Source organism: Solanum dulcamara, chromosome 12 (assembly GCF_947179165.1).
Source record: "Solanum dulcamara chromosome 12, daSolDulc1.2, whole genome shotgun sequence".
NCBI classification, from domain to species: domain Eukaryota; kingdom Viridiplantae; phylum Streptophyta; class Magnoliopsida; order Solanales; family Solanaceae; genus Solanum; species Solanum dulcamara.
The window spans coordinates 854,878-877,791 of NC_077248.1; the positions used below are offsets into that span (position 1 = coordinate 854,878).

General features: G+C 34.8%; 4 protein-coding genes across 6 annotated transcripts; 2 read left to right on the plus strand and 2 right to left on the minus strand.

The window, feature by feature from the left end:
* The first annotated feature begins 1,115 nt into the window (after positions 1-1,115).
* Positions 1,116-5,249, plus strand: LOC129877166 (sm-like protein LSM36B). The gene is made up of 4 exons (XM_055952651.1): positions 1,116-1,246; positions 3,849-3,978; positions 4,677-4,790; positions 4,888-5,249. Exons 2-4 carry the CDS (start codon positions 3,864-3,866, stop codon positions 4,932-4,934), a joined length of 276 nt encoding a protein of 91 aa, XP_055808626.1. The 5' UTR covers positions 1,116-1,246; positions 3,849-3,863; the 3' UTR covers positions 4,935-5,249.
* Positions 5,250-5,371: 122 nt separating this feature from the next.
* LOC129877164 (phosphatidylinositol 4-phosphate 5-kinase 6-like) lies at positions 5,372-12,001 on the plus strand. Its single transcript, XM_055952650.1, has 12 exons — positions 5,372-5,834; positions 5,969-6,071; positions 6,187-6,259; positions 6,442-6,485; positions 8,427-9,587; positions 9,723-9,890; positions 9,976-10,141; positions 10,225-10,341; positions 10,556-10,740; positions 10,865-10,986; positions 11,462-11,561; positions 11,693-12,001. Exons 1-12 carry the CDS (start codon positions 5,756-5,758, stop codon positions 11,982-11,984), a joined length of 2,610 nt encoding a protein of 869 aa, XP_055808625.1. The 5' UTR covers positions 5,372-5,755; the 3' UTR covers positions 11,985-12,001.
* Positions 12,002-12,397: 396 nt separating this feature from the next.
* Positions 12,398-15,230, minus strand: LOC129876365 (uncharacterized). The gene is made up of 2 exons (XM_055951779.1): positions 13,236-15,230; positions 12,398-13,088 (listed from the first exon to the last, which is right to left on the minus strand). Exons 1-2 carry the CDS (start codon positions 14,705-14,707, stop codon positions 13,010-13,012), a joined length of 1,551 nt encoding a protein of 516 aa, XP_055807754.1. The 5' UTR covers positions 14,708-15,230; the 3' UTR covers positions 12,398-13,009.
* A 709-nt stretch (positions 15,231-15,939) lies between these two features.
* On the minus strand, positions 15,940-22,749 carry LOC129876610 (UDP-glycosyltransferase TURAN). 3 transcript variants are annotated; one of them, XM_055952086.1, is made up of 17 exons: positions 22,584-22,747; positions 22,397-22,506; positions 21,264-21,297; positions 20,179-20,234; positions 19,933-20,073; positions 18,856-19,004; positions 18,678-18,767; positions 18,520-18,586; positions 18,384-18,447; positions 18,196-18,310; positions 17,492-17,652; positions 17,284-17,394; positions 17,146-17,207; positions 16,998-17,050; positions 16,800-16,875; positions 16,390-16,518; positions 15,940-16,263 (listed from the first exon to the last, which is right to left on the minus strand). In XM_055952086.1, the coding sequence occupies exons 1-17, from the start codon at positions 22,588-22,590 to the stop codon at positions 16,240-16,242; spliced, it is 1,449 nt and encodes a 482-aa protein (XP_055808061.1). In that variant the 5' UTR covers positions 22,591-22,747; the 3' UTR covers positions 15,940-16,239. The 3 variants fall into 3 exon arrangements, 2 of the variants coding, with proteins under 2 accessions (XP_055808061.1, XP_055808062.1); XM_055952087.1 differs by lacking the exon at positions 22,584-22,747 and adding an exon at positions 20,321-21,056 and having other exon boundaries at positions 22,397-22,462; XR_008763390.1 differs by lacking the exon at positions 15,940-16,263 and having other exon boundaries at positions 16,463-16,518; positions 16,987-17,050; positions 22,584-22,749.
* Positions 22,750-22,914: the final 165 nt, after the last annotated feature.

The following is a 22,914-nucleotide window of genomic DNA, read 5'->3' on the forward strand; positions in this document are numbered from 1 at the left end:
CAAATCAATATATCCACTTGCTCGATCATTGTATGATATTTATAAATAGTTGGTCATTTTACTTTTATTTATCACACTTTAAATTTAATGTAATTATTAAGAAAATAATAATTGACATAACTATTTTATGATATTATTATTATTAAAGAATTACTTAATATAATGTCTGATATTTAAACAATGACTCGAAATATTATCTTTTATCTCTTCTTAGTTAGAAAATGTATATATACCTTAGGACAAAGTTTCATCTTCTTTAGATGATAATGGAAAAGCTAAACGTTGAATTTCGAAATTATCATAAAAATGAGATAATACTATTCTACTTTAAATTATAACTCAAACAAAGATGCACAACACTTTTAACCCTTTGAAACGAAGTGTTCAGTTTGATTCTGACGGAGCATTATAGTAAACACTCATTTAATATGATTCAAATGCAGATACATTTGCGTACAAAAATAAATATTTATATTTATACCATTTTTTATATTATAGAAATTCCACATATATGTCTAGTTTTTTTTTTAAAATTTAAACACTTAACATGCTAGTAAAATGAAAAATTATTCAAATTAATATTTGTTTTAACATTTTCATAATATAATGAGCGTAAGTGTCTGATTTTGAAATACATGAAGTGGAGTATCTTTTTTGTAATTTCGATGTCCAGACTATATAGCGCGCACCTAAGCTAATTTTATAGATATCTACTATTTCTCACTAGCAAATACATGTACCAAAATAACTCTATTCATCGAAATTTGCGTAGATAAAAAGATTTACGAGCTATAGTTAAAGTTGAATAATATTATAAAACTATTTAGATATTGAGAATTCATACAATCAATCTCAAGCTAACTTAGGATTAATGAATCGTAGTTGTTGTTTGACTATGTTTATAAAGAAATACATTAAAATATTTATCGTAATAATCAAGTTCAAATCTCAACAATAAAAATAACATTTCATCGGTCCTATCCGTGAAATCAATTGAGGTGTGAATAAATTTGATATGAACATGACAAACAACACCCAAAAGTTTAGGGGTCAATTATACAATACTCAAATCTTTTTAGACTGTAAAGAGTCTTCAATAAAACCCCTCATATATAGACCCAATAACAAATCACTACTCACCAGGAAAACAAGAATTCAAAACCCTAGTTCCGCATAGAATCCCTCCTCTCTTCAAAGTTTCTCTATTCTGTAACGTTTTCACCTTTGCTAAGAATCATTCTTTGAGGTATGTTTTCGATAAGATTTGTTTTAGTTCTTTTGATGTGTATAAATATGTTTCTTTTTTCTCTTAACTTTACCCAATTGTGATGTTTTTCTTGCACTTGTTCTCTTCCGATTGCTGTAATATGCTTCAATATACAAAACCCATGTTGCAATCTGTGTTTCTGATTTGGGTTTCGTGTTCCATATTTTTTACTTAAGTAAAAACACAAGAATTCTTTGTTTATTGCTCTTTTTTTTTTAAAAAAAAAATGAAGCTTTGTTAATTTTCACAGAAATGGAGGGTTAATTGAGCTGGGTTTACTCTGTTTTTATAGAATATGGTTAACAATACAAAACCCATATTGCATTAGGAGCTTCTAATTTGGGTAAGAAAGTTGGACTTTGCAAGTTTGGCGCAACGTTAAAAAGAACGACTTCTACACGAAAGTGCTAAATCTTGGTTCTTGACAGTTTGAAAAATGCAAATCCTGCTTTGCAATACGAGCCTTTTTCTCAGTTAAAGGAATGTTTTATTTTAATTGAGGAGAAATCCTGGTTTGAAGTATTGATTTGTGACTGATGGGAGGACAAAAAATTGAATTTAGAGATACATGAGCTGAGAAAACTCACAACCAATTATGAAGATATTTTTTTAAGGTCAAGGATGGTCATAAATTGTACTCCTATGACTTGATGTTTGGAAAACCCTGTTTATCATATGTAGAAAAAAAAGGTTTATCGAACATCAGATTCTTTTGTAGTGATTTTTATGTTGTATTTACTTCTGAAGCTGCAACTTATTTATTTATATTACTAGTATTCCAGTAGTCGAGGTATGTATATGTGCAACCTCCTAATGTGCTATCTTTGTATAATTTTTTTTTTATTTGGACAAATCGGTTGGAGTTCATATGGTTTGAATTTACTTGTAGTTCTGGTGGTTCAAGTTTTCAATTATAATGACTGTTGTGATTTGATGTTCCAGGGGCAATTTTTTTTCCCCATGATGCATTTATTTGAGTTTTGTGATTAAATTGATGAATTCTGTGATGCTAAGATTTGGCAATATGTGCCATTATTTGTTATGTTTCTTTAACTACCTCAAGTATTTTTTTCTTCTAATTGGACTTATATTTGTTTACAAGATTTGAAATGACATTGTTTATACCTATCTGGCCTTGAGTTTAGGTTAAGGCTCTCTCTAGATGATTATCATTTGGTTTACACACTTGAAAGTTATTTGTGCTCCTGTTTTAGGCTGATGTTGTCATCATATAAAGTATGTCCTAAGACTATTTTGAGCTAGTTTGAGCCTTATTAGATCTAAGTTGTTGGGATCTTATGAAATGACTTTCCTACAATTAATCTCCCTGCAACGTTAATTGAGTTGTTATCGACCCGAAAATTCAAAGCCTTGTAACTGGGAAGTCTTTGTATTGTGACATATCCACTCCAAGATGGTATATGCCTTTAGGTCTCACTTTAAGTCACTTTGAGTTACTGGTCAGAAGATAAGTCCATTTCTAAATATTATCTTCTTGTTAACATGGGTTTGTAAAGTCGTTTGAAGTCCATAGTCCCTACCTATATAAAGTGCTTTTTTGTTTCTTTGTAATGAGTAGCGGAACACATTTAGAGTTTTCATAGGAAAAAACGCTCGTTCCATACCTCATGATCTACTAAAGTAGATCTTTAGTTCCTTGGAAATCTCTTAGAGCCTTGTTAGATTTATCTACTACTTCCTTCTTCAGTCATTAGCTGTGCTCTAGAGTTGTCTCTTAGTGAGATATGTATATCAGAAAAATGCAAGCTCATGAAGCTTTGATCTTCTGCTACGGTATTTGTAGTTGTTTAAAATATAACATGTCTTGAAACTACTAAAAACGAAAAGACTTGTCCAGAATTTGCTGATGTGCAGCAGGGACTTTGGGTTTTGATGGCTGAGCTTGAACAGATTTTAGATTCCAAAAAAATCTTAAAGTCTAGGGCTTACATCCTTTCTTGCAAAAGTTAAACAACTCCAAATCTGGAGCATGATGGATAGGCCTGACAAGGACGTAGCCAGTAAATCAGTTTATGGTCTATTACTGAACATAATACTCACCACACTTCGCATGTGAAGTATTTTTAACTCTCGTGAGTTCAGATTTGAACTCTGAATAACATGATATCTTTGTGGCTCTGATACCGATCAAGTTGAAAAGTATATCTTATCAAAGTAATGTGCCCGAAGCCCATTTATGTACTCAATGGCAGGCCTTAAAAAATGCTTTGAAATGCAATTATCTTAATAGTTGAATTACAACACCTATAAACTGAAAAGTAAATGTGTGTCTCTAGGAAACAATTGGAATGTGTCAATTTGTTGCGATCAGATTTCAGTTTTGAGCCCTTCCTTAAATCATGAAAATGTATTCCCCCCTTTAAAATAATTGCAGGGGAAAAAAACTGGTGGCAGGTGCCTAGGTGGTGGCTGCATTCTGATGCATCAATTTTCTTTACAATGCATACACTGTAAACTGCAGTCCTTTATGTCAAACTTCCTACTGTTGCTTGCGCTGTATGGTTGTATACTGGTTTTGTAAGTTGTATCCTGATAATTAGCTGCTTTTGAGATGCTACAGAGTAAGTAATTGAAAATGAGTGGAGCAGGAGAGAAAGGATCAACAACCACCAAGACGCCAGCAGATTTTCTCAAGTCTATTCGTGGACGACCTGTTGTTGTTAAATTGAACTCTGGTGTTGACTATCGAGGTTAGTACTCTGATTTGCATTTTCTTTCTTTTGGTTCTTTTAAACATACTGTTCTCTTGCCTTATGCATTTTGTGTTTATATAGTTTTGTATTCAGTAACCAGACAAAACTCTAGTTTCATGTATTCGAGTGACAAATGTACTGACCAATGCCTATTTTCTCACCTCAAGCTTGATTGTTTGTTGTGTGCATATATATTGACTAAAGTAAGCACTCCTCAGACCAATCTAAATGTGTAATAGACATCTAAATGCTGGTCTTGATTTAGTTATACATGCTTTATGGGAGATAAATTAAGAGTGTTTTTTCATCTGACGTTCTCTTATTCTTGGAGCAAAAAAAAAGCGGGCATTGCCAAGCGATAACTGTTCTTGGGAAACCAAAAGGGCTACCCAAGGGCTTGTTGCCCTGAAATCAATGCATGTATAATATGAAATTTAATCCACCTATTTATCCAAGCCACCACTGCCATAAAACTTGCTCATGACCCACAACTTCTTTTTTTACCTGCATGCCTGCATCTGTAGGTGGAAGTTTTTGTGAGAAAGTAAATGCACTCTACCTAAAACCTCTGTACTAGCCTTCAATTTCTTTGCAATTCGGTTATGATTTTGTTAAAGTGGTAGTAGTTGATTTTTAAAAAATGCAGGAGGAAAATCAGCTCAATTACATTCTAAGTTTGTTATTGCACGGTGCAGGTATCCTTGCCTGTTTAGATGGATACATGAATATAGCAATGGAGCAAACCGAAGAATATGTTAATGGGCAGTTGAAGAACAAATATGGTGACGCCTTCATACGAGGAAATAACGGTAAAGCAAACAAACTAGTTGCCAGACAACTATTAATTAGTGTGTCTATGTCTATATAATGATCAGAATGTAATATTAAGAGTTTCTCTGCTTGCAGTGCTTTACATCAGCACTTCGAAGAGAACACTAGGGGAGGGAGCTTAAATCGCGCACAAGTGACTGGCCCTAGTTATCCTGGCTGCTTTGATTATGTAACTGGCCTTTCTTCAACATGCCCATGAAGTTTCCTCTTAGTGTTGTAATTTGTGTAGGTTTTGGTAGATCATGGATGTTACATTAAGTGCTATTTCTTTAGTGAGTCAATGACATTTTTTGCATTGCCAAGATTAAGAAATAGCAAATTTTCATGGTGGATTTCAGTTTTTGTTAAGCAATTTGATGCTTACTTTATTTTGGATAATAGATGCATATAAAATTCACTTGTCTTGAGTTCTGCAAGAGTTAAATTCTTCTTCTCTACCATGAGATATCTCAAGGGCAATACATTTTAGCAAATTGGAATATTTACATTCTATATAGAATTTAGAATGTAGGATAGTTGCTACATCAAGATATTATATTCTTTCTTTTTAGAAATAAAAAAGTATCAAAATGGTTCTCTTTGTATAAGAGGAAAGTATTTACATTGTTTAATTCCTCAAGTTTATTGATGGTGGTTTAACTTGCACCTAAGTACACAATTCTACTAATCCATTGACCAATAATAGATCTCTTTAAATTGTTTTGGATTATTTTTTTGTTGATGATCTATCGAAAACATCTCTCTAATCTACGTTCCCGGACCTCACTTTTTGAAAAGTTTTACCCATAGCTTAAGGAATATATCTATACTATTCCTAACTTCCAAGTCTCATTTCACATCCAAATAGATCTCTTTCTAACTATAAATCTATTATAATACATGAAGCTTTTCCTCTTGAGCTTTCTCCGCCATTGTTACCTTATTTTTTCATTATCTTCAAATTATGGTGTTCAAGAAAATTGGTCAAGGAGTTCTCCATATTTTGGGTGGAGCCATTAACATAATTGGTCAACCTTTCCATGGTCTGGTCTTTATTTCCTTTATTAATACAAACAATCAAGATTTCTTGTAATGTATTCATCATGTTATGTAGAGTTATCATATATAATATGTTATTATTATAATTTTTTCTATTTTTTTTGTAATTTATTCGCAGGAAAAGACGAGGAAATTGAACATAAAATAATAGAAGTATGTTATGACAAGTATTTTAGAACGACAGTGGCTGATTTTTACCATTCGCTTTGCGATGCGGTCCAGTAAATATAGTTATTCATATTACTTAAATTCAATTTAATGTGATTTATTATTGTCTAATATTGTTTTTAACCAATCACAAGGTTAAATAAACTAACTTTTTATTTTATTTTTTAGAGAAATTAATAGAATGAAGGGACGTACACAACTCAAGATTCCAAGCACTGCAGCTATAAAACGAGTATATTGGGTAAGTTATTTTGTGATTTTACTGTTATAGAGGATAAACTTCAATTATTTTAATGGCATGAAAAATAATAGTGATTAACAGTAGTAGAAACAATTATCATTACTCAAAAATAATTCATAAACCATAACTTAATTAATTAGAATCCATTTGGTGACTCTTTTTTTATAAATTTTTTTTGGCAGAAGTACAAAGTGGAAGGAAGAAAAATGTCAAAGGAAGAATTTGGAAAATGTTTGAATGAACTATATGGTGAAAGTGGAATTACTGGATTTGGAGCAACAGATACATTATTTTATTTATTTGGAGTACCAGCCACAGCATTATTTATAAAGAATAGAATAAAACCACAAGCAATTTCTGATAATGATTTTATTCCTGCTGTTACTTCTGCTACTGTACTTATTCTTTCTAAATTCAATAAGATCTAAGAAATTAATTAATTCAAGAAAACAATTAATTTCTTGAAATTTTTAATGATCCAAAATGTGTAGATACAATTGCAATGAATTAATTTGACTCTTGTTAGTTCTTGTTATTCGATCTGACTGATTATCCGTTTAAGTTGTATGCACTGACGATATACGTAAATCATATTTCACACAATCATGTTATATATACTATAGTTAAAGGTAAATATCTATGATATTACCAAGAGTCGTAGAGGCGGATCAAGAATTTTTAGTTTATGTGTTTTGAATTTTAGAAAATGCAGCTTATGACAAAGTTCTTTTAATAAATTATTTATACAATTAAGTGGATTTTTAAATACAAATTTGATCCAAAGGCGCTGCTGAAACTCTAGTCCCGCCCTTGCCAAGAAATGTGGAGAGATAGATAGGAATATGATCACTCCATCCTTAATTAGAATTTTCAGATTTAAATCGTTATGGCAGAAAAAGCTTTTTAATGGACCTTACACGATACAAATTTGGATTAGTCGAAATGCTATTGCGATTTGCGAGTATTAAACACCGAATAAGAAATTAAAAAAACAAATCTGTATAATAAATATAAATTGGTAACTTTATAAAATCTGCTATTATAGGTTAAACCAAAAACCTTTATAATACAATATATATAACTTAAATCTTAGCCTGTTTGATAAAGGGTTAATTAGATAGTTTCAAGAGAAGTTAATGATCTTCAAATATGGAAAAATTAGATAACACTAAACTCTCTCATCCCTCCAAATGTCATAAAGCCTCAATTTCTTAGCTGTTTTAACGTTAATTTTAGCTGAAAAAGTCTTACATTTGAACCATCGAAATAATACAAAAAATGAAAATAATAATAATAATAATAATATTGTTGACCCAAAATTTATACAAAAAAAAATTGTTCATACATACATGTATATGATGTCCAACTTTTTTTATTTTTCTTCTCGGTGTTCGATGTCTGCATTGGAATCTGTCTAAATCCAAATCGCCCATTGCAGGGCCCATTATGGAGTGACACGTCCATATTTAGAATTCAAACCTGAAACGCAGATAACGCAACGGATGATCCGTACTTGAAAATAAGCATATCATAAATAAGGTTTTTCATGCCTCGACACTCCCACGGTTCGTTCGGATCTGATTATGATGTCCAACTTATTCTTATAATTTTTTCAATCCATCCACTAGTTGATTGTTCTTCCAATTACATAGTATTTTTTCTAATTAATTAGACTATACTAGGCCCCATTTTGACCTGCATTCTCACATGTTTAAGTCCTCATTATCCCAAGTAGACTATTTTCTATTCCATGAATCATAATTATTAAACACCACCCCCCACCCCCCCCACCCCAAAAAAAAGAAGACATAAAACTATATTTCTTTGTTTGGGAAAAAATGGTCAAAATATGGACAAAGAATGTGAATGTAATTTCTAATTTTGTTGTCTCCTTCATTACATCAAAAACTAGGAACATAGAAAGAGAGCTAACAAATAGGAGCAAATAGAGAGAAAGAAAGAAAAAAAAAGAGATTAATTTTCTATCTAATTTGCATGACCTTGCATGATTATAAACAACATAACATTTTTTCAATGAAAAAAACAGATCAAATCAATCAATTATTTCACTAGTTCTTAATTAATCACACGGAAAAAAAATGTCGAAAACCATGTCAAGATCAAGAAGAAATTGAAAAGGGAGATACATTATATATATATATGTATATATCATGAAGGCTTGGGAGGCAACTATAAGGATAACACAAGCTGCAACAAGGAAACGTGCCAACACGATTTTCGGTACACAAGGTCCATCACCAACAGAGGAAGAAAATGAGCCAGAGGAACAAGAACAGGTAGATGATCACGCGAATGGTGAAATCTTTCATGCTGAGAGGTTTCTTCCGAATGGTGATTACTATAGTGGTTATTGGCTTGACAATTTCCCTCATGGACAAGGGAAATATTGGTGGACGGATGGATGTATGTACGTTGGAGATTGGTTTGGTGGCAAAACAATGGGGAAAGGTATGTTTAGTTGGCCCTCGGGGGCAATGTACGAGGGGAATTTCAAGAGTGGATTTATGGATGGAGAGGGTACCTATACGGGGCCTAATGGTGATACGTATAGGGGTTGTTGGGTGATGAATTTGAAACATGGACACGGGGTTAAGGAGTACGTAAATGGGGATTGTTATGATGGTGAATGGTGTAGGGGATTACAAGAAGGGAAGGGGAGGTATACATGGAAAAATGGGAATTATTATGCTGGTGAATGGAAAAATGGAACAATGTTTGGTAAAGGGAAAATGTATTGGACTAATGGGAATGTTTATGAAGGGAATTGGGAAGATGGATTTCCTAAAGGAAATGGTATATTTAGATGGACTGATGGAAGTTTTTATGTTGGAAATTGGAGTAAAGATCCAAATGAACAAAATGGTACATTTTATCCATCTGGTTCATTGTTACAAGGTGGAAATCTTGAATGGGATCCTCAACAAGTTTTCAACGTCGATTTGGTAGAATGTACTATATGTCCACCTGAAAAAGTTCCAATTTTGCCGTCACAGAAGAAACTCGCGTTGTGGAGGTCATCTAAGGCTGTGGACAGCAATATTAAGCCTAGGAGAATGTCGTTGGATGGGAGAATAGATGCACCACCTGTTGATAGGGAGTTTGGTAGAAGTCGTTTATCAGATGTTGCAGGAACTTCTGCCAGTACTTCTTATTATTTGGACGATTCCATCGTTGGCTTGCAGGATCCTGCTGGATATTTAAGAGGAAGTCCTATAAGAATTCCTAAAGTTGTTAAGAGACAAGGCCAAACTATTTCCAAAGGGCATAAGAATTATGAGCTTATGCTTAATTTGCAATTGGGAATCAGGTAGTAAATTTAACTCGTTTTTCGTCTAATTTTCTTGTATATATAGAAAATGTACAAGTTACTTTGTGTTTGTTGTGCATTTTCAGAGCTCAAAGTTGTGACTTTTCTTGTCTGATTTTGTAAATTTATCGATAGGGTATCAGTGGGACGGCCTGGTCCTCCACCATCACTAGATCTCAAGCCATCAGCATTTGATCCTCGAGAGAAGTATTGGACTAGATTTCCAACTGAAGGATCCAAGATCACGCCTCCTCATCCGTCTTGTGAATTCAGATGGAAAGATTATTGTCCAAAAGTTTTCAGGTAAGACTTCATTTCTCTTACTTGTTGAAAATGATGATTTTAGAACACGTTGACACTAGTGATGATCGATTGTAATGTTCCTCAGGGCATTACGGATGTTATTCAAAGTGGATGCAGCTGATTATATGATATCAATTTGTGGTAATGATGCCCTCCGGGAGCTTTGTTCCCCTGGAAAAAGTGGAAGTTTTTTCTACTTGACAAACGATGATCGATATATGATCAAGACAATGAAGAAGGCAGAAACAAAAGTAAGTCTCTAAATAACTGCAATTTGTTTTCTGCAAAGATTAGTATTTTCCCTTCTGATTTTACTTGCCAATGGATTTGTTAGGTGCTATTAAGGATGCTTAGCGCGTATTTCAATCATGTTCGCGCTTTTGAGAACACCCTGGTGACTAAGTACTATGGCCTGCATTGTGTGAAGCTAAGTGGACCAGCACAGAAGAAGGTATTAGACATAAAGTACCATAACAAAAGTCTAATACAGTGAAATCTCTCTATAACGACGTCATTTATCTTAGCATTTTTTGGCTGCTATAGCGAAATGTTGGGATATGAAAAACGGTTGGTCATTATTATGAAATAGAAGATGACTGTTATAGGGAGGTCTAACTGTAGTAGTTCAATATGAACAATTTTAATATCTTTATCAATGGTTTTAGGTACGTTTCGTTATCATGGGGAACCTCTTTTGCACAAATTACTCAATTCATAGACGATTCGACTTGAAAGGATCAACATTCGGGAGAATGACGGATAAACCAGAATCCGAGATTGAAGCAACAACAACCCTTAAAGATCTTGATCTCAACTTCATCCTCAGGTTACAAAAGACATGGTTTCAAGAATTCCAAAGGTAAAATTTTGCCTTGGCATTTTCATGTCGAATAATATCACTATTCTCTGACATTTGAAACTCTGAACGTTTCATTTCAAGCGTAAAACAGATGTCATTTAATGATTTTCGCGACATTTTGCAGGCAAGTTGATAGAGATTGTGATTTCTTGGAACAAGAGGGAGTGATGGACTACAGCCTTTTAGTTGGTATTCATTTTAGAGAAGCAGATAGTACTGAAGATCAGACACCTTCTGGTTCTGGAACACCAATTGGTTGGTTCTAATTTTATAAAATACTTGAATTTTTACCTTATTAACTGAATTATGGTGATAACTTGAGGTTATCATTTATGGTCAAAAATACACCTAAAGTATCCTGGTTATCCGAGTGTCATACCTGAACTATCGGGTATGCGAGTTTCCTACCTGAACTATCACCAACTATTTATCAAAACACACTTTCCTACTTGAATGAGGGTTGATGTGTGTTTTGATAAATATTCGGCAATAGTTCCGGCAGGAAACTCAGTTATGAAACTCGAAAACAGAGATACTCTATGTATGTTTTTGATCCTTCACTAGTGATAACTTCATTTCAATCACGACAACTAGTATGTCCTAGCTAGTCATAGAAGAACATTCATTTTGGTGAATTCGCGTCTTTTTGTTGCATTTACTGTCAACTCCCCTCAAAATTTACACTTGACCAGTTTCAGATCAATCAATCAAGCATCACTTCTCTTTGTTGCAGATAATGGAAGCTCGGAAAATGAAACAGTTGCTCGCCTCTCTCGAGCTGATATGGATCAATTGCTTCTTGATCAAGCAGGGTAAGTCCTAGACTTGCTCTTTGTAACACTCTTAAGTCACAAAAACTGTATTTTTTGAAACAGTAAAGTCACTAAAGTAACTATTTGTAACACTATTCGCTGTTTGTTGATCTTTGTGTCGAAAATTGCAGGTGGGCTAGCATAAAACTAGGAATAAACATGCCTGCAAGAGTCGAAAGGACAGAGAGGAAAGTTACTGAAGGGGAAATTCAGCTAATCGGAGAACCAACAGGAGAGTTGTATGATGTGATACTGTTTTTCGGGGTCATAGACATACTTCAAGACTATGACATTACAAAGAAGCTAGAGCACGCGTACAAGTCTATGCAGTGTGATCCAAACTCGATATCAGCAGTTGATCCAAAGGCATACTCAAGGCGTTTTCGCGATTACATATTCAAAGTTTTTATACAAGATACTTAATTCACATGAAATTTATAAAGAGGACTTCAAGCTACCATAGGACTAAACTACTATTTGTTTGTTGTTTTCGGAAATTATTTGCAGTTGAAGCTTACAAGGAGAGAAGAACATACATCTATATATACTCTTCCTTCACTGCATTTTATAGGTATACACAATATACAGGATGAGTTACTATTGTATAGAAAAAGTTGTAACAGATATGTTGCTCGGAGTGTCCGGAAATGTTGTCGGATCCTTCAAAAATGCACTTTTTTTAACATAGGTAACAGAAGCAACACAAATGTGACTTATAAGTTACAGTACATACATATATGAAAATTGTTGTTTCAAGGTATTTGCAGGGAATTAAGGATGGATTTTAATGTAGAATATATTTGAATTTATCAAAGTTCCATTTACTAATTCATTTGGGCTCCTTAACCCTTCAGGTTTAGTATGATTCATGAACAGGTTTTGCTGGTATTATTATTATCCTCTACAAATGTGTGAAGATATGCCCATTTACAGTTTGATTAGGAAAAAAAAACATTGTAAGATCATATCCCATGTGTCATTTTTCACTAAGTTCGTGTTGATAGATATAGCACCTGGGCCTAACTCCATATAAGGAGACCAAAGGACCCCATCGCCCACCGATGTGGGAGACTTAACACGTGTCGGGTTGCCAGGGTCATAATCTCCATACTTACAAAGCCACAATTTGACTTTTCGAAGGTTGATATTTCATACTGCTGACACCCACGTGATATACAGAGTCGTCTCCTCGTAAGATGTGCATAGCTAGCTCAAATATGTTGCCTTACTAGGGCAAACTAACATAATGGGCAACCCAATGTAGCCACCATGATCCAGCATGTAGTGGCAAGAGCCAAGATGCATCTGTTACAACAAAAGAATGAGAACTATACAAGCTTTCTTGATTCAAATCTTTCAAATTTACTTAGTAGTCTCCATAGAACCTTCAAGAATCAGGAAAATTACATGCATATCAATGGTGCAAGTCTAGCAGAGAAGTACAATATCTAATGCCAAATGGCTAGAATAATAGCAATGACGAAAAGTAGTAGCAGCGCGCCAGCTCCTCCTGGTAAGATGCCTAACCTGTAGAAAAATTAACACAAGATATAATGTTAGTAGAATTTCATGCTATTGTTTTGCAGTTTATTAGACAACATCATAATTGGTTTCTTATTTCTTTACCATAAGTCTCTTATCTTTGTATAATTACTAGTGGTACTATTGGCTTACCTGAGCTTTCTCCTGGACTGATAAATGTACGTCATCACCGGAGGAAGGATGCCAAACAGAAAACAGTTGGCGTAAATCCCAGCAAAATCAAGAGCTCTTGAAAATGTAGAGGGAAAGAAAGAGCCAATGAGAACTGGCAAAGCTAGAACAAAAGGAATCACAAGGCTTTGCAAAGATTTGAAACCAGAGTCCACTCTATTTTCTGAAGCATTATCATTCTTGATTCCCTTATAAGAAACTTTCCCTGCATTTCCAAAATTTTTCCTCAACCTAAATGCGGCTGAACCAACGTTGCCTACTTCATCACGAGTTGTTACTCCTCTAGATGGACTGGGACTGGAACTACTAAAGATCAAATCCAAGGTATCGACAACCTGTTTCGGAAAGCTAACAGCATATCCTATCAAGCTAGTGGCTAGTGCTGAAAATGCAAAACCTTGAACTGCTGGTAGAGCAGAGGAATTGACAGAGAGCAAGAGTGAGATCGGATCGCTTGAGACAGATGAAGCATTGTGACCAGAAAGTCCCAAAACAATCAAATTCCATGATACTACCATGACTAGAGGAATGGTCCCACCTACAATTATTGCTTTTCTAGCATCATGTACAGTGTTTCCAGCAATTTTACAAATGAAAGGTGTGATTACATGGAACCCCATTGTAAGCACAGCCACAGGAATAGCAGGCAAAACTGATGAAAATCTCCAAGAAGCAAATCCAAAAGAATCAAGAATACTCATTCTCCCAACAATTATTCCAATTACAACTAATGCTGTAATGGAGAAAAGCATTGTAATGCATAGACACCTATTGGCTACATCAATAACCTTAAAAGGCAACAAACATAGAACTATCCCCACTAGTGATGGAAACAGCCCATTAGCAAGAACATGATTAATCTTGGGAAACCACTGAGAAATAATTGAACCAATACCTGAAACACAGGCTACCAACAAAGCAAAAGTTAGTGAACCATAAACCAAAGCAACAAAAGACCCAAGTTTACTTCCTAATGCCTTGGTTGCAAGACTAGTGAAACTAACTTCATCTACCCCATCTTCCTCCATAGCTGCAAAACTAAGCTCTGCTACAAGAATGATAGAGGAAATAACATAAACCCAAGTCAACAAAAGAGATATGGTTGATGGAATTGGACCAGATTTTACAGTTGCTGCAGGTAATCCCAACATTCCTGGACCTACAGCAGTACCAACAATCAACCCCACAGCACCCCAAAAGCTTTTTTCTTGAACCACTTCAATCTTTTCTTCAAGATTGCAACTTTCATCTGAAACACTAGGTTCATCTACATCCAAAGAAACAGCTAAAGATTTGTGCTTTACACATAGAATGGGCTTATAGAGTACTTGCTTAAAGGTTGGAACTTTTAAGCTTTTACCATGAGCTAGAAACTTAGTATGAGAACTAGGGTGGCTGAAAAATTGAACCTTGAACTGCTGTGAAAGAAGCATTTTCAGATACCAAAATATTCTTTTTTTCAAGATTCCTTAAAAGTCTCCTCTACATTGGGTTAAAAAAGAACAATCTTATCCCTTATTTATCAGTGTAAAAATGAGTTCTTGTTGGCATTTGACAAGACCATAGAAAGAAGAAGAAATTTCAATGGATTTTTTTTTCTCAGTTACAAAATACAACAAATGAGGTTGTTAAAAAGAGGGATAAGAATTGAAAAGTTTGCAGAAAATGAAAAAGTGTTAGAACTGAATACTGACGAATTTACAGCTTCCAGAAGCAGCAAGGGGCCCTTGAGCTGAATATTCAGGCGGCCGTGACAAATCTATGTGAGGGTTTCATTCTTGCCTTACCACGTGCCTAACATTACTTGGAGAATCTTGTATGATTCCTAGACCCTACCAAACTACTCCCCAATTCGTTTTTATTTGTCAAATTTTGATTTGATATATTTATTAAAAAATCAATGATTGGTATAATAGATTTACCATTTTATTCCTATTAATTGATAAAATTTTAAACATACTTACTCACTGCATTTTTCAAAGATATTAACTCAATGTTAATAAATTGAGGGTATAATAGAAAGAAAAAAATTGTCCTTTCTTGATTTATCAAAATTGACAAGTAAAAAGAGAAATCAAATTAGGAAATATTTGACAAGTAAATAGGAACGGAGGGAGTACTAAACAAATTCAATGATTGGTCGAACTTCTAAAGGATAATTTAGTAAAATCAACCATTTTATATATGATTTTTGAACTCTGCATAAAATGGAAAGTGATCAACTAATATGGGATCGAGGAAATACTGTTTACTCTCTCTATTTTGCAAATAGTGAACAAGTAAAAATGATGGGAGAAAATATTTACTCGTTGCTTCTTTTGGACATGTCATTCCTACTCAATCATTTGGAGTTCTCTTTGTAATTGTTTCTATGAAATGACAAATCCTTAAACATCACTGGGTTTGTTGACAAATCCTTACAGAAACTAAGAAGGCTACTGGAACTTTATTAGAAGTATACCAATATTAAATTTTAATTAATTTCAACTAGTTGATGTCGCCTATATCGACCGTATAAGTCCGTTATGTTTTAATTATTGTTATTCTGCTTGAATTGTGAGACATTATACGATATCTATAACTTATGGTTAAGTGTTCAAATCTGTTATTTCTCTCCTTTTTTGGTTCAAACAACACAAAAACGTCGTAAAGCAACCCCCCAATGTATATCGTTGTTAAACTACTAAGAGAGGTAAAAGGCAAGTGAAACCTCAATAGTGTTACGGCCACTTCTAAAGCTGTACAACTTCAGTTCTCAGAAAACCCAAATCAGAAATCTGTGACTAATGATCCTAATAGAGCCGCAAAAATTGGTTTCTCTGTGGAGCCTGGGAGGGGGAAGGGGAGGAGGAGAGTAGCAGGGACCCCCGGCTTGCAGTGTGACACAAGGTGAGCATATAATTTCCAAAATTCCTCAGATCTGTGAGGTAGTTGACATCGGAGTTCTGAGACCTTTGCTTCAAAATCAGCTCGAGTTGTCAAAAATAACCTGCATAATGCATGGCGTGTTTAGATGCTATCTAAATACATGATATCCAAAAAAGGCATTTGCAACACAACGAAAAAGACATCTTACTTAGAAGAAGGGAAAAAAGAGATGCAGAAAGCTACTTGCCTTGGATATTAAGGGTTTGGCGTTTGCTTCCCACTCTGTTGCCCAATTAACAGAAGATCTGCTTGCCAATACTCCCTGTCTCAGCGACTTCAACTCATCACATTCACCTGGGAATCCCTTAAACAGCATCTGTCCAGGTTTCCACAGTTCAGAAAATAAGATAGAATATTCTTAGGAAGTAAGCTCACCGGTTAACTCTAAGGAATTGCTAATTGCTAGAATAAGGTATATAACAAGTTCAGACATGCAAGTATGAAGCATAAAGTGTTCGAGGAGATTGATTCTTGATAATGGTTATTATGGCAATATTATGAACTACTGAATCTAATAAAATCTATAATGTAAAACAAACATAAAAGAACAAAGAAAGAGGAGATAAAAGGTCCATTTTTGTCAAATTTGGAGTTTACCATAAATTGATCAGCCAGTTCTGATGATGAAGAGAAGAGTAGGCCATTCTTGTCAACTTCGACCAGTTCATTGATACTTGACAAAGGGCAGTGAAGAAGGGTCAACATGCAACTTCTCATAGTATGTAATTTTTTAAGACATTCAAATGTTGAGGCCATGGGAAATGAAAATGAAAAGGGGGAATACATGCATCTCACCAAGAGTAGGAAACAGCACAGACCGGTAATCCACAGCCAAACATATCCACAACCTAAAAGGCATTTACAAGAATGAAGCCTAATAAGAAGTTTTAAACATACATGGGAAAAAAATGACTTGTGCTCTTTAAGAATGTAGAAACAAAACCTTCATAGGAAGATCCAACCCTGAAGAGGACGTGTGCAAGCAAACACCAAGATCTGCTGATCCTATACAAGGGAAGAAAGGATTTGAGACAATTTTAAGGTGAACACAAGAAGATGACAACAGATAGGTAGCTCATACCAAGAAGCAATGGGTAATCCTCTGGCTCTAACCACATAGTACGAAATGCTACACGTTTAAGGTTGAGCTTTGCTATCTTCTGTTCATATTTTTCCTTTTCAGGCCCTTTGCCTTCAAAAGAATCCAAAGTAAGAAAAACATATGTCTGTCAAAGTTAACCAACAAAATAAGAAGTAAAATCCCTCTTTGACACATGTGCAGCAGTTACCTGTAATTATAAATAATAATCTCGGGTATTGCTTCCCACCCTTGATTTCTTGCCAGAAAACATCCTCCCTCTTCAAGTCATCCTCATTCAGCAATGCAGAAACCCTTCTATCATACATTAGTGCTGCTTCTAAAAGAATGCTAAAATCTTCGTCCGGAGTCCTAAAAATACAGTACTATAATGTCATGTAGCTGTCACCGAAGCCAAAACTGTTTTACCATCTTTGCATTTTAAATAGGAGCATGAACACATGATTCAAATAAGACACAGAACTTTTTCGGCACATGGTGCAAATAAGAGAGAACTCTTCCATTGTTCGTTTGATTTTTGTTTTGTCCAATCATCTTTTGCCCATAGTTTCTTGATATTCACAAACACTGAACCGATAGTGATAAGTTTACAGTATTTAAAGAAATGGACCTTGGGCCTAATTCAATCCCAAAAGCTAGCTCATGAGGTGAGGATTGCCCATGACCATATAAGAAGGCCAACTCCACATCCCATAACTGATGTGAGACAACTTAACACTAGAGATCACCACTACCAAGTTTGGAATTTCTGAAAACCAGGATGAAGATTACGGCAAAAGATATCAGAGAAGAATGGTTATGCTCGCGATATATGAGGATAAAATGTGTGATGAAAAAAATGTTCACTGTGCCAGAACACAATAGAATGTTAAGTTAAGTTTGCAAACAACTCACCAGCTTGTACTGCTTACAATGAGCGCTGGTCTGTTCCACTTCAAGGAAATATCTGTGCCAGTCTGAGTTGTAAATAGAGTTACATTAGGATTGTCATCGTCTGTTGTTGGTACCTCTGCAAATATGCCATATTCATATCAATTCTTCATCTGAAACAGTTCATCACATGTAAATGCTCATTATAGTACCATTGCTAAGACAGTCTTGAAGGCTGTAAGGCGTTCTCAGACTCTTATCAATCCCACAAAACAACTGCAATTGACACTTGAAGGTTAAAATTATTTAGTAAATTAGGTAAGCTTTGTCGTAGACTAGAAAATTCACCTTGTGCTTCTCCTCAAGGGAAGCAGGTTGAAAAAATTCAGGAGGTTGATCATATAGAACAGCGGCACTGAGAATCCAGAAAGTATACAGGATGATGCACCAGTCAGTAAACAAAGAAAATCAGATTGTTAGATATTCCAAGTAGCTCAATGGCTTACCTAATTCCCCAGTTTTGAGCCAATTCATGTTGCATTGCCCTTGTCACACATAAGGAACCATTAGCCATTTTCCCAAAATGCTTCTCGATCCTATCCAAATTTTGTTTTACTTGCACAGTCACAAACCAGATGCTAAACCCAAATGGAGGTTTATAACTTACGAGGATGAACAAATTACCAATGATACAATGCCACAAACCGACTATTTCTCCCGAGAGACAATGCTAGAAGAGTATATCCGAAGTTATGCCAATCTATAATGAATGCGGAACGTCTAATCCAGCTGGCCAATTTTACTGCAACCAGTGTAGGAACAGATGGTGGATTCTGGCAAAGGAGTAATACTACCATTAGTTGATATCATTAAAGCTCAAGCATACCAAATCAAGCGACAAAACATCTCACTGAACAAAACGGTCATGAAGACTTTAGTTTTGTGCCCGATGAATCCTTGACTACTTCAAACAAGCAAGAAAGGGCCTTTCTATCTTATTAGTTAAGTGTGCTAGCTGCAATCAAAAAACAGCGCTAACGAGCAAGAAAAGGGATGCGCGACTTTCATCAATCATAACTCAATTCTCGTCTTCTCTAGTGGAAATTCTGATCCCAAATAACTAAATAGCGCCAGTGAGGATGCCCTAATTGGACATGCCTTAAGTACTTGGGTGACTCATAACAAAAATCCAAGTTCAGCACCCACTAGATAGAACATGTTAGAGAAATATGGAAGAACCAGCAGTTCAAGCACCAATGAGAAAGCAACCTCAGTGTTGACAGGGGTTCTGGTTAATTTTGAGGAGAAAAAAAAAAGGCTTGTCCTAATGCATGGCTCTCAAAAATATCAAAAAAAAAATAAGTAGAAACATATGCTCACTTGCAAAACGTAGAATGGAAAATATGAAACATGCATGGATTTATGGCAAGTCAAATACATAAAAGAATTAACTGGTAGCTTTTACTTCAAAAACAGTATGCGTCAAGGTTGTTATGAGGAGATTGTTTCCTAATCCACTATTTTGCTTCAAGGACACATGCATACACGCATACAGAACTCTCCGAGTAATAGTAACAATTTGGAACTCCAACCTATTCATTATTCTCTTTAGTTTTCCTTTTCGTTCCTTTTTCTTCTTCTTTTTTGTATTTTTAAATATAAAATACACTAGATGATGACCAGCAGTTATCACTAAGATCTACATATTTAATAGTTGTAAGAAGATACGTAAAAGTAGCTAACTACAGATTCATAGCTCACCTGAACAATGAAAACATCCGGTGCTGGAATTTTAACACACAGATAGCATAGAAGCATAAAAAACTGAACCAATGGCTTAAGTATGAGCAAAAAAGGGTGGAGTATCTTTGGAAAACTTCTAGGGTTTGATGGCCACTGTGTCTGCATGATGGCAAAATAGTCGAAGTCAAATAACACAAACTCAACCAAAGAGGATGACTTTGAGCTTTCCACTCCAGAAAGACAGCTAGATCATCCAGTAATTACCATTTCATGGATGTGAACAGACTTATGCTCTTTTACAGCAGAATGAGGGTCCGAACCTACTCAAGATTAAAAACTGAAAATCAGAACGACCAGACAGAATAAAGTTAAAAGAAAAATTAGAACATTTAGATGGGATTATTACACCAAGAACTTATGCCAAGTGGTACAAAATTACTATGCACAAAGTCTGGAATTTAAGTTTCACGTCTTTTCAAACTGTTCTAGATGCCAATGATAGAAGAATAGTAAATCTGAAGAAAGATTGAACAGGTAGAGTCAGTGATGTTACAATATTTAGGACAGTAATATGGAAGAAAAATAAACATATAATTCATTCATCTTCTCTAATAAAGCCTCTAATAGTTCTTCTTTACTTCCCTAGATCCTGCATGAAGATGCTTCGTGCACCGGGCTAGCCTTTTTTCCTTGAAAATCTTCTGAATTGGAGGTGTGGTTGCCCCAACGGAGGGAAGGGTGTGTGGAGATTAACAATTGTGGAATCTTACAGGAAGGCTTCAAATCAAATAGAGTATGAATTAAATACTCAACCTCTCCCACCCAAATTGTGCCTCCCTCCACTTCCATCCTTAAGTCCTTAACTAACGACGCACAACCTCTGCCTCCATTTTACCCCCACCGTTCTATCTGCAGACTCCCTACCCTTGTCTTTTCTCCCTCTCACAGTCACAGCCATTTCCTTTAAACCTACCGAAGTCTATCTTTGTCCCCGTCTCACCCCTTTTCCCCACTGTCGAAGTGCCTGAGTTGTATCCCCTTCAACCTTCATCATCATCTTATTCCGCTCCATTCAACCATGTTCCACAAACAGATTTAACCCATTAACTTGTTTCAAATTTGTTGACAATTTTTTCCTGTATCTAAAAATTGACACAAAATGTTGGTATCATGCTCTTTTATTTCATTTTAAAAATTGAAACGTAAACAGAAACAATCTTGTGTTCTTCCCAAAATAGACGTGAAACATGGTTTGGTTATTAGAAACATTCATATATTCAATGCTTATCAATATCCAGACATACACAGCTAAAAACATTTTTTTAACTGGGTTGTTACATGATACTTACCTCCATATGCAACAATGTCGACCTCTAGATGAGCCTGCATAAGGTATAAGCATAAACATAAGAATATAAAGGGTCTGGATCAATGAAAAGTATCAACCACAAATTTTGAAACATTAAAGTGGTTTTCTCATCATCACTTGTATATATAATCACTTAAAATAGAAAAGATATATTACTATTCTCTCTTACAAATAACAAATATGCATCCATCATACTAAATAACAATAGTAATTAATGGTAACATATACGACAGCACAATTTTAGTCTACAAATAAATAAGATTAGAAGTCTGAAACAAAAAACAAATGTCAACACAGAAGATTTTTACAACTCTCACTAATGACATGTTCTAGAGTATGTCAAAGATAGTCTTTTTAAGACCAAAAAGAAATCATCAACCAAAATACAGCTCAAATCAATGGCCGCACATTCAACTAAAGAAAATTCACATCTTTACACATTTCTTCTGATCTATCTATTTCCAAGATTAACAACCTAATAAGGTCATCAAACAGATAGCAAACCATGTTGCGACAAGGAATAGCACTGAAAGTTTATTTAAAATAGTAGAATCTGACATTTTTTCTTTAATCTAAAAATGCTGTTCCTATATCATAATTCAAATGAACAGTTATCATTCTAGCTAACTACACTGTGAACCTAGCCACAAGCCAGAAACGATTAACCTCCCTTACAGAGATTAATGCTAAAACTTATACCCAGATTATTCATAACAGAACCTCAAAAATGTGTAAAAATGCACTAATTTGGATGGATCATCTGCATAGACTCCACCACTATCTCAAATTCTGACTCAAACAAAAAAAAAAAAGGTAGAAGTATGTGTGTGTATATTGAAAGGTTCATCCACTTCCTTTAATTCATGGATTCGGGAAAATCTCATTAGCTAAGTTGGTTGTCTATCTAAACTTTTACCTTGTTCGTGAGTGTTCATTCCCACCTTGTACTCCCCAGTCCCCTCCCCCATTTCACCTTCCCCTACCCCTACCCCTGTCTAATAATAATTACAAAATATTTAAAATATGAACTTTCACCTAATTGGTGAGAGTTCGATTCTCCACCTTATAACCCCCTACCCCTATGTAACTAAAAATAATCATGGATTGGGGTACCTGACGAGCAAGGGAAAGAGCATGGTATTGCATACGAGGGCTACGTCCAATATCGCCGAGAACCACTACAGCTGCTCTACCGCTGGGACGGATCCTCGATTCATTTTGTCCTAAATTCATCAAATTTGATCAGTTTCAATGCATCAAAAAAATTGGGAAATTGTCGAAAATTAATTGAATATCGTACCTGACATGATTGCAAAACAAAAATTCTTACTTCAGAAACAGAATTGAATTAAAAAATCATTCCAGTGATAGTGAGAGTACTCGGTTAAATACAGCAAAAATCCACAGAGATGAAGGAGATCCGAAGAGAGAGATGAAGAAATTAGGGACGTGTTTGGTAAAATGGGAGCTGAAAAGTCAATTTTTATTCTTTTTTCAATGAAACGCTAGTTTGATTTGTTAATATTGTTATTAAGTTCTAATATATATTTCTCAAAACATATTTTTCACTCACTAATTAAACCTATTAAACGAGAGATGATTCGATATGACATAGTGTAATTGTAGCTTAT

Excerpts from the sequence above, each read along its gene's own strand:
- LOC129877166 (XM_055952651.1), top strand. The coding sequence starts at position 3,864 with ATGAGTGGAGCAGGAGAGAAAGGATCAACAACCACCAAGACGCCAGCA. Across the intron at positions 3,979-4,676 it reads CTCTGGTGTTGACTATCGAG|GTATCCTTGCCTGTTTAGAT; the intron begins GTTAGTACTCTG and ends TGCACGGTGCAG. Across the intron at positions 4,791-4,887 it reads CTTCATACGAGGAAATAACG|TGCTTTACATCAGCACTTCG; the intron begins GTAAAGCAAACA and ends CTCTGCTTGCAG.
- LOC129876610 (XM_055952086.1), bottom strand. Across the intron at positions 20,235-21,263 it reads CGACATTGTTGCATATGGAG|GTTCGGACCCTCATTCTGCT; the intron begins GTAAGTATCATG and ends AATCTTGAGTAG. Across the intron at positions 17,051-17,145 it reads GGTTGGATCTTCCTATGAAG|GTTGTGGATATGTTTGGCTG; the intron begins GTTTTGTTTCTA and ends AATGCCTTTTAG.
- LOC129876365 (XM_055951779.1), bottom strand. The coding sequence starts at position 14,707 with ATGCTTCTTTCACAGCAGTTCAAGGTTCAATTTTTCAGCCACCCTAGT. Across the intron at positions 13,089-13,235 it reads CAGTCCAGGAGAAAGCTCAG|GTTAGGCATCTTACCAGGAG; the intron begins GTAAGCCAATAG and ends ATTTTTCTACAG.
- LOC129877164 (XM_055952650.1), top strand. The coding sequence starts at position 5,756 with ATGGTGTTCAAGAAAATTGGTCAAGGAGTTCTCCATATTTTGGGTGGA. Across the intron at positions 5,835-5,968 it reads AATTGGTCAACCTTTCCATG|GAAAAGACGAGGAAATTGAA; the intron begins GTCTGGTCTTTA and ends ATTTATTCGCAG. Across the intron at positions 6,072-6,186 it reads TCGCTTTGCGATGCGGTCCA|AGAAATTAATAGAATGAAGG; the intron begins GTAAATATAGTT and ends TTTATTTTTTAG.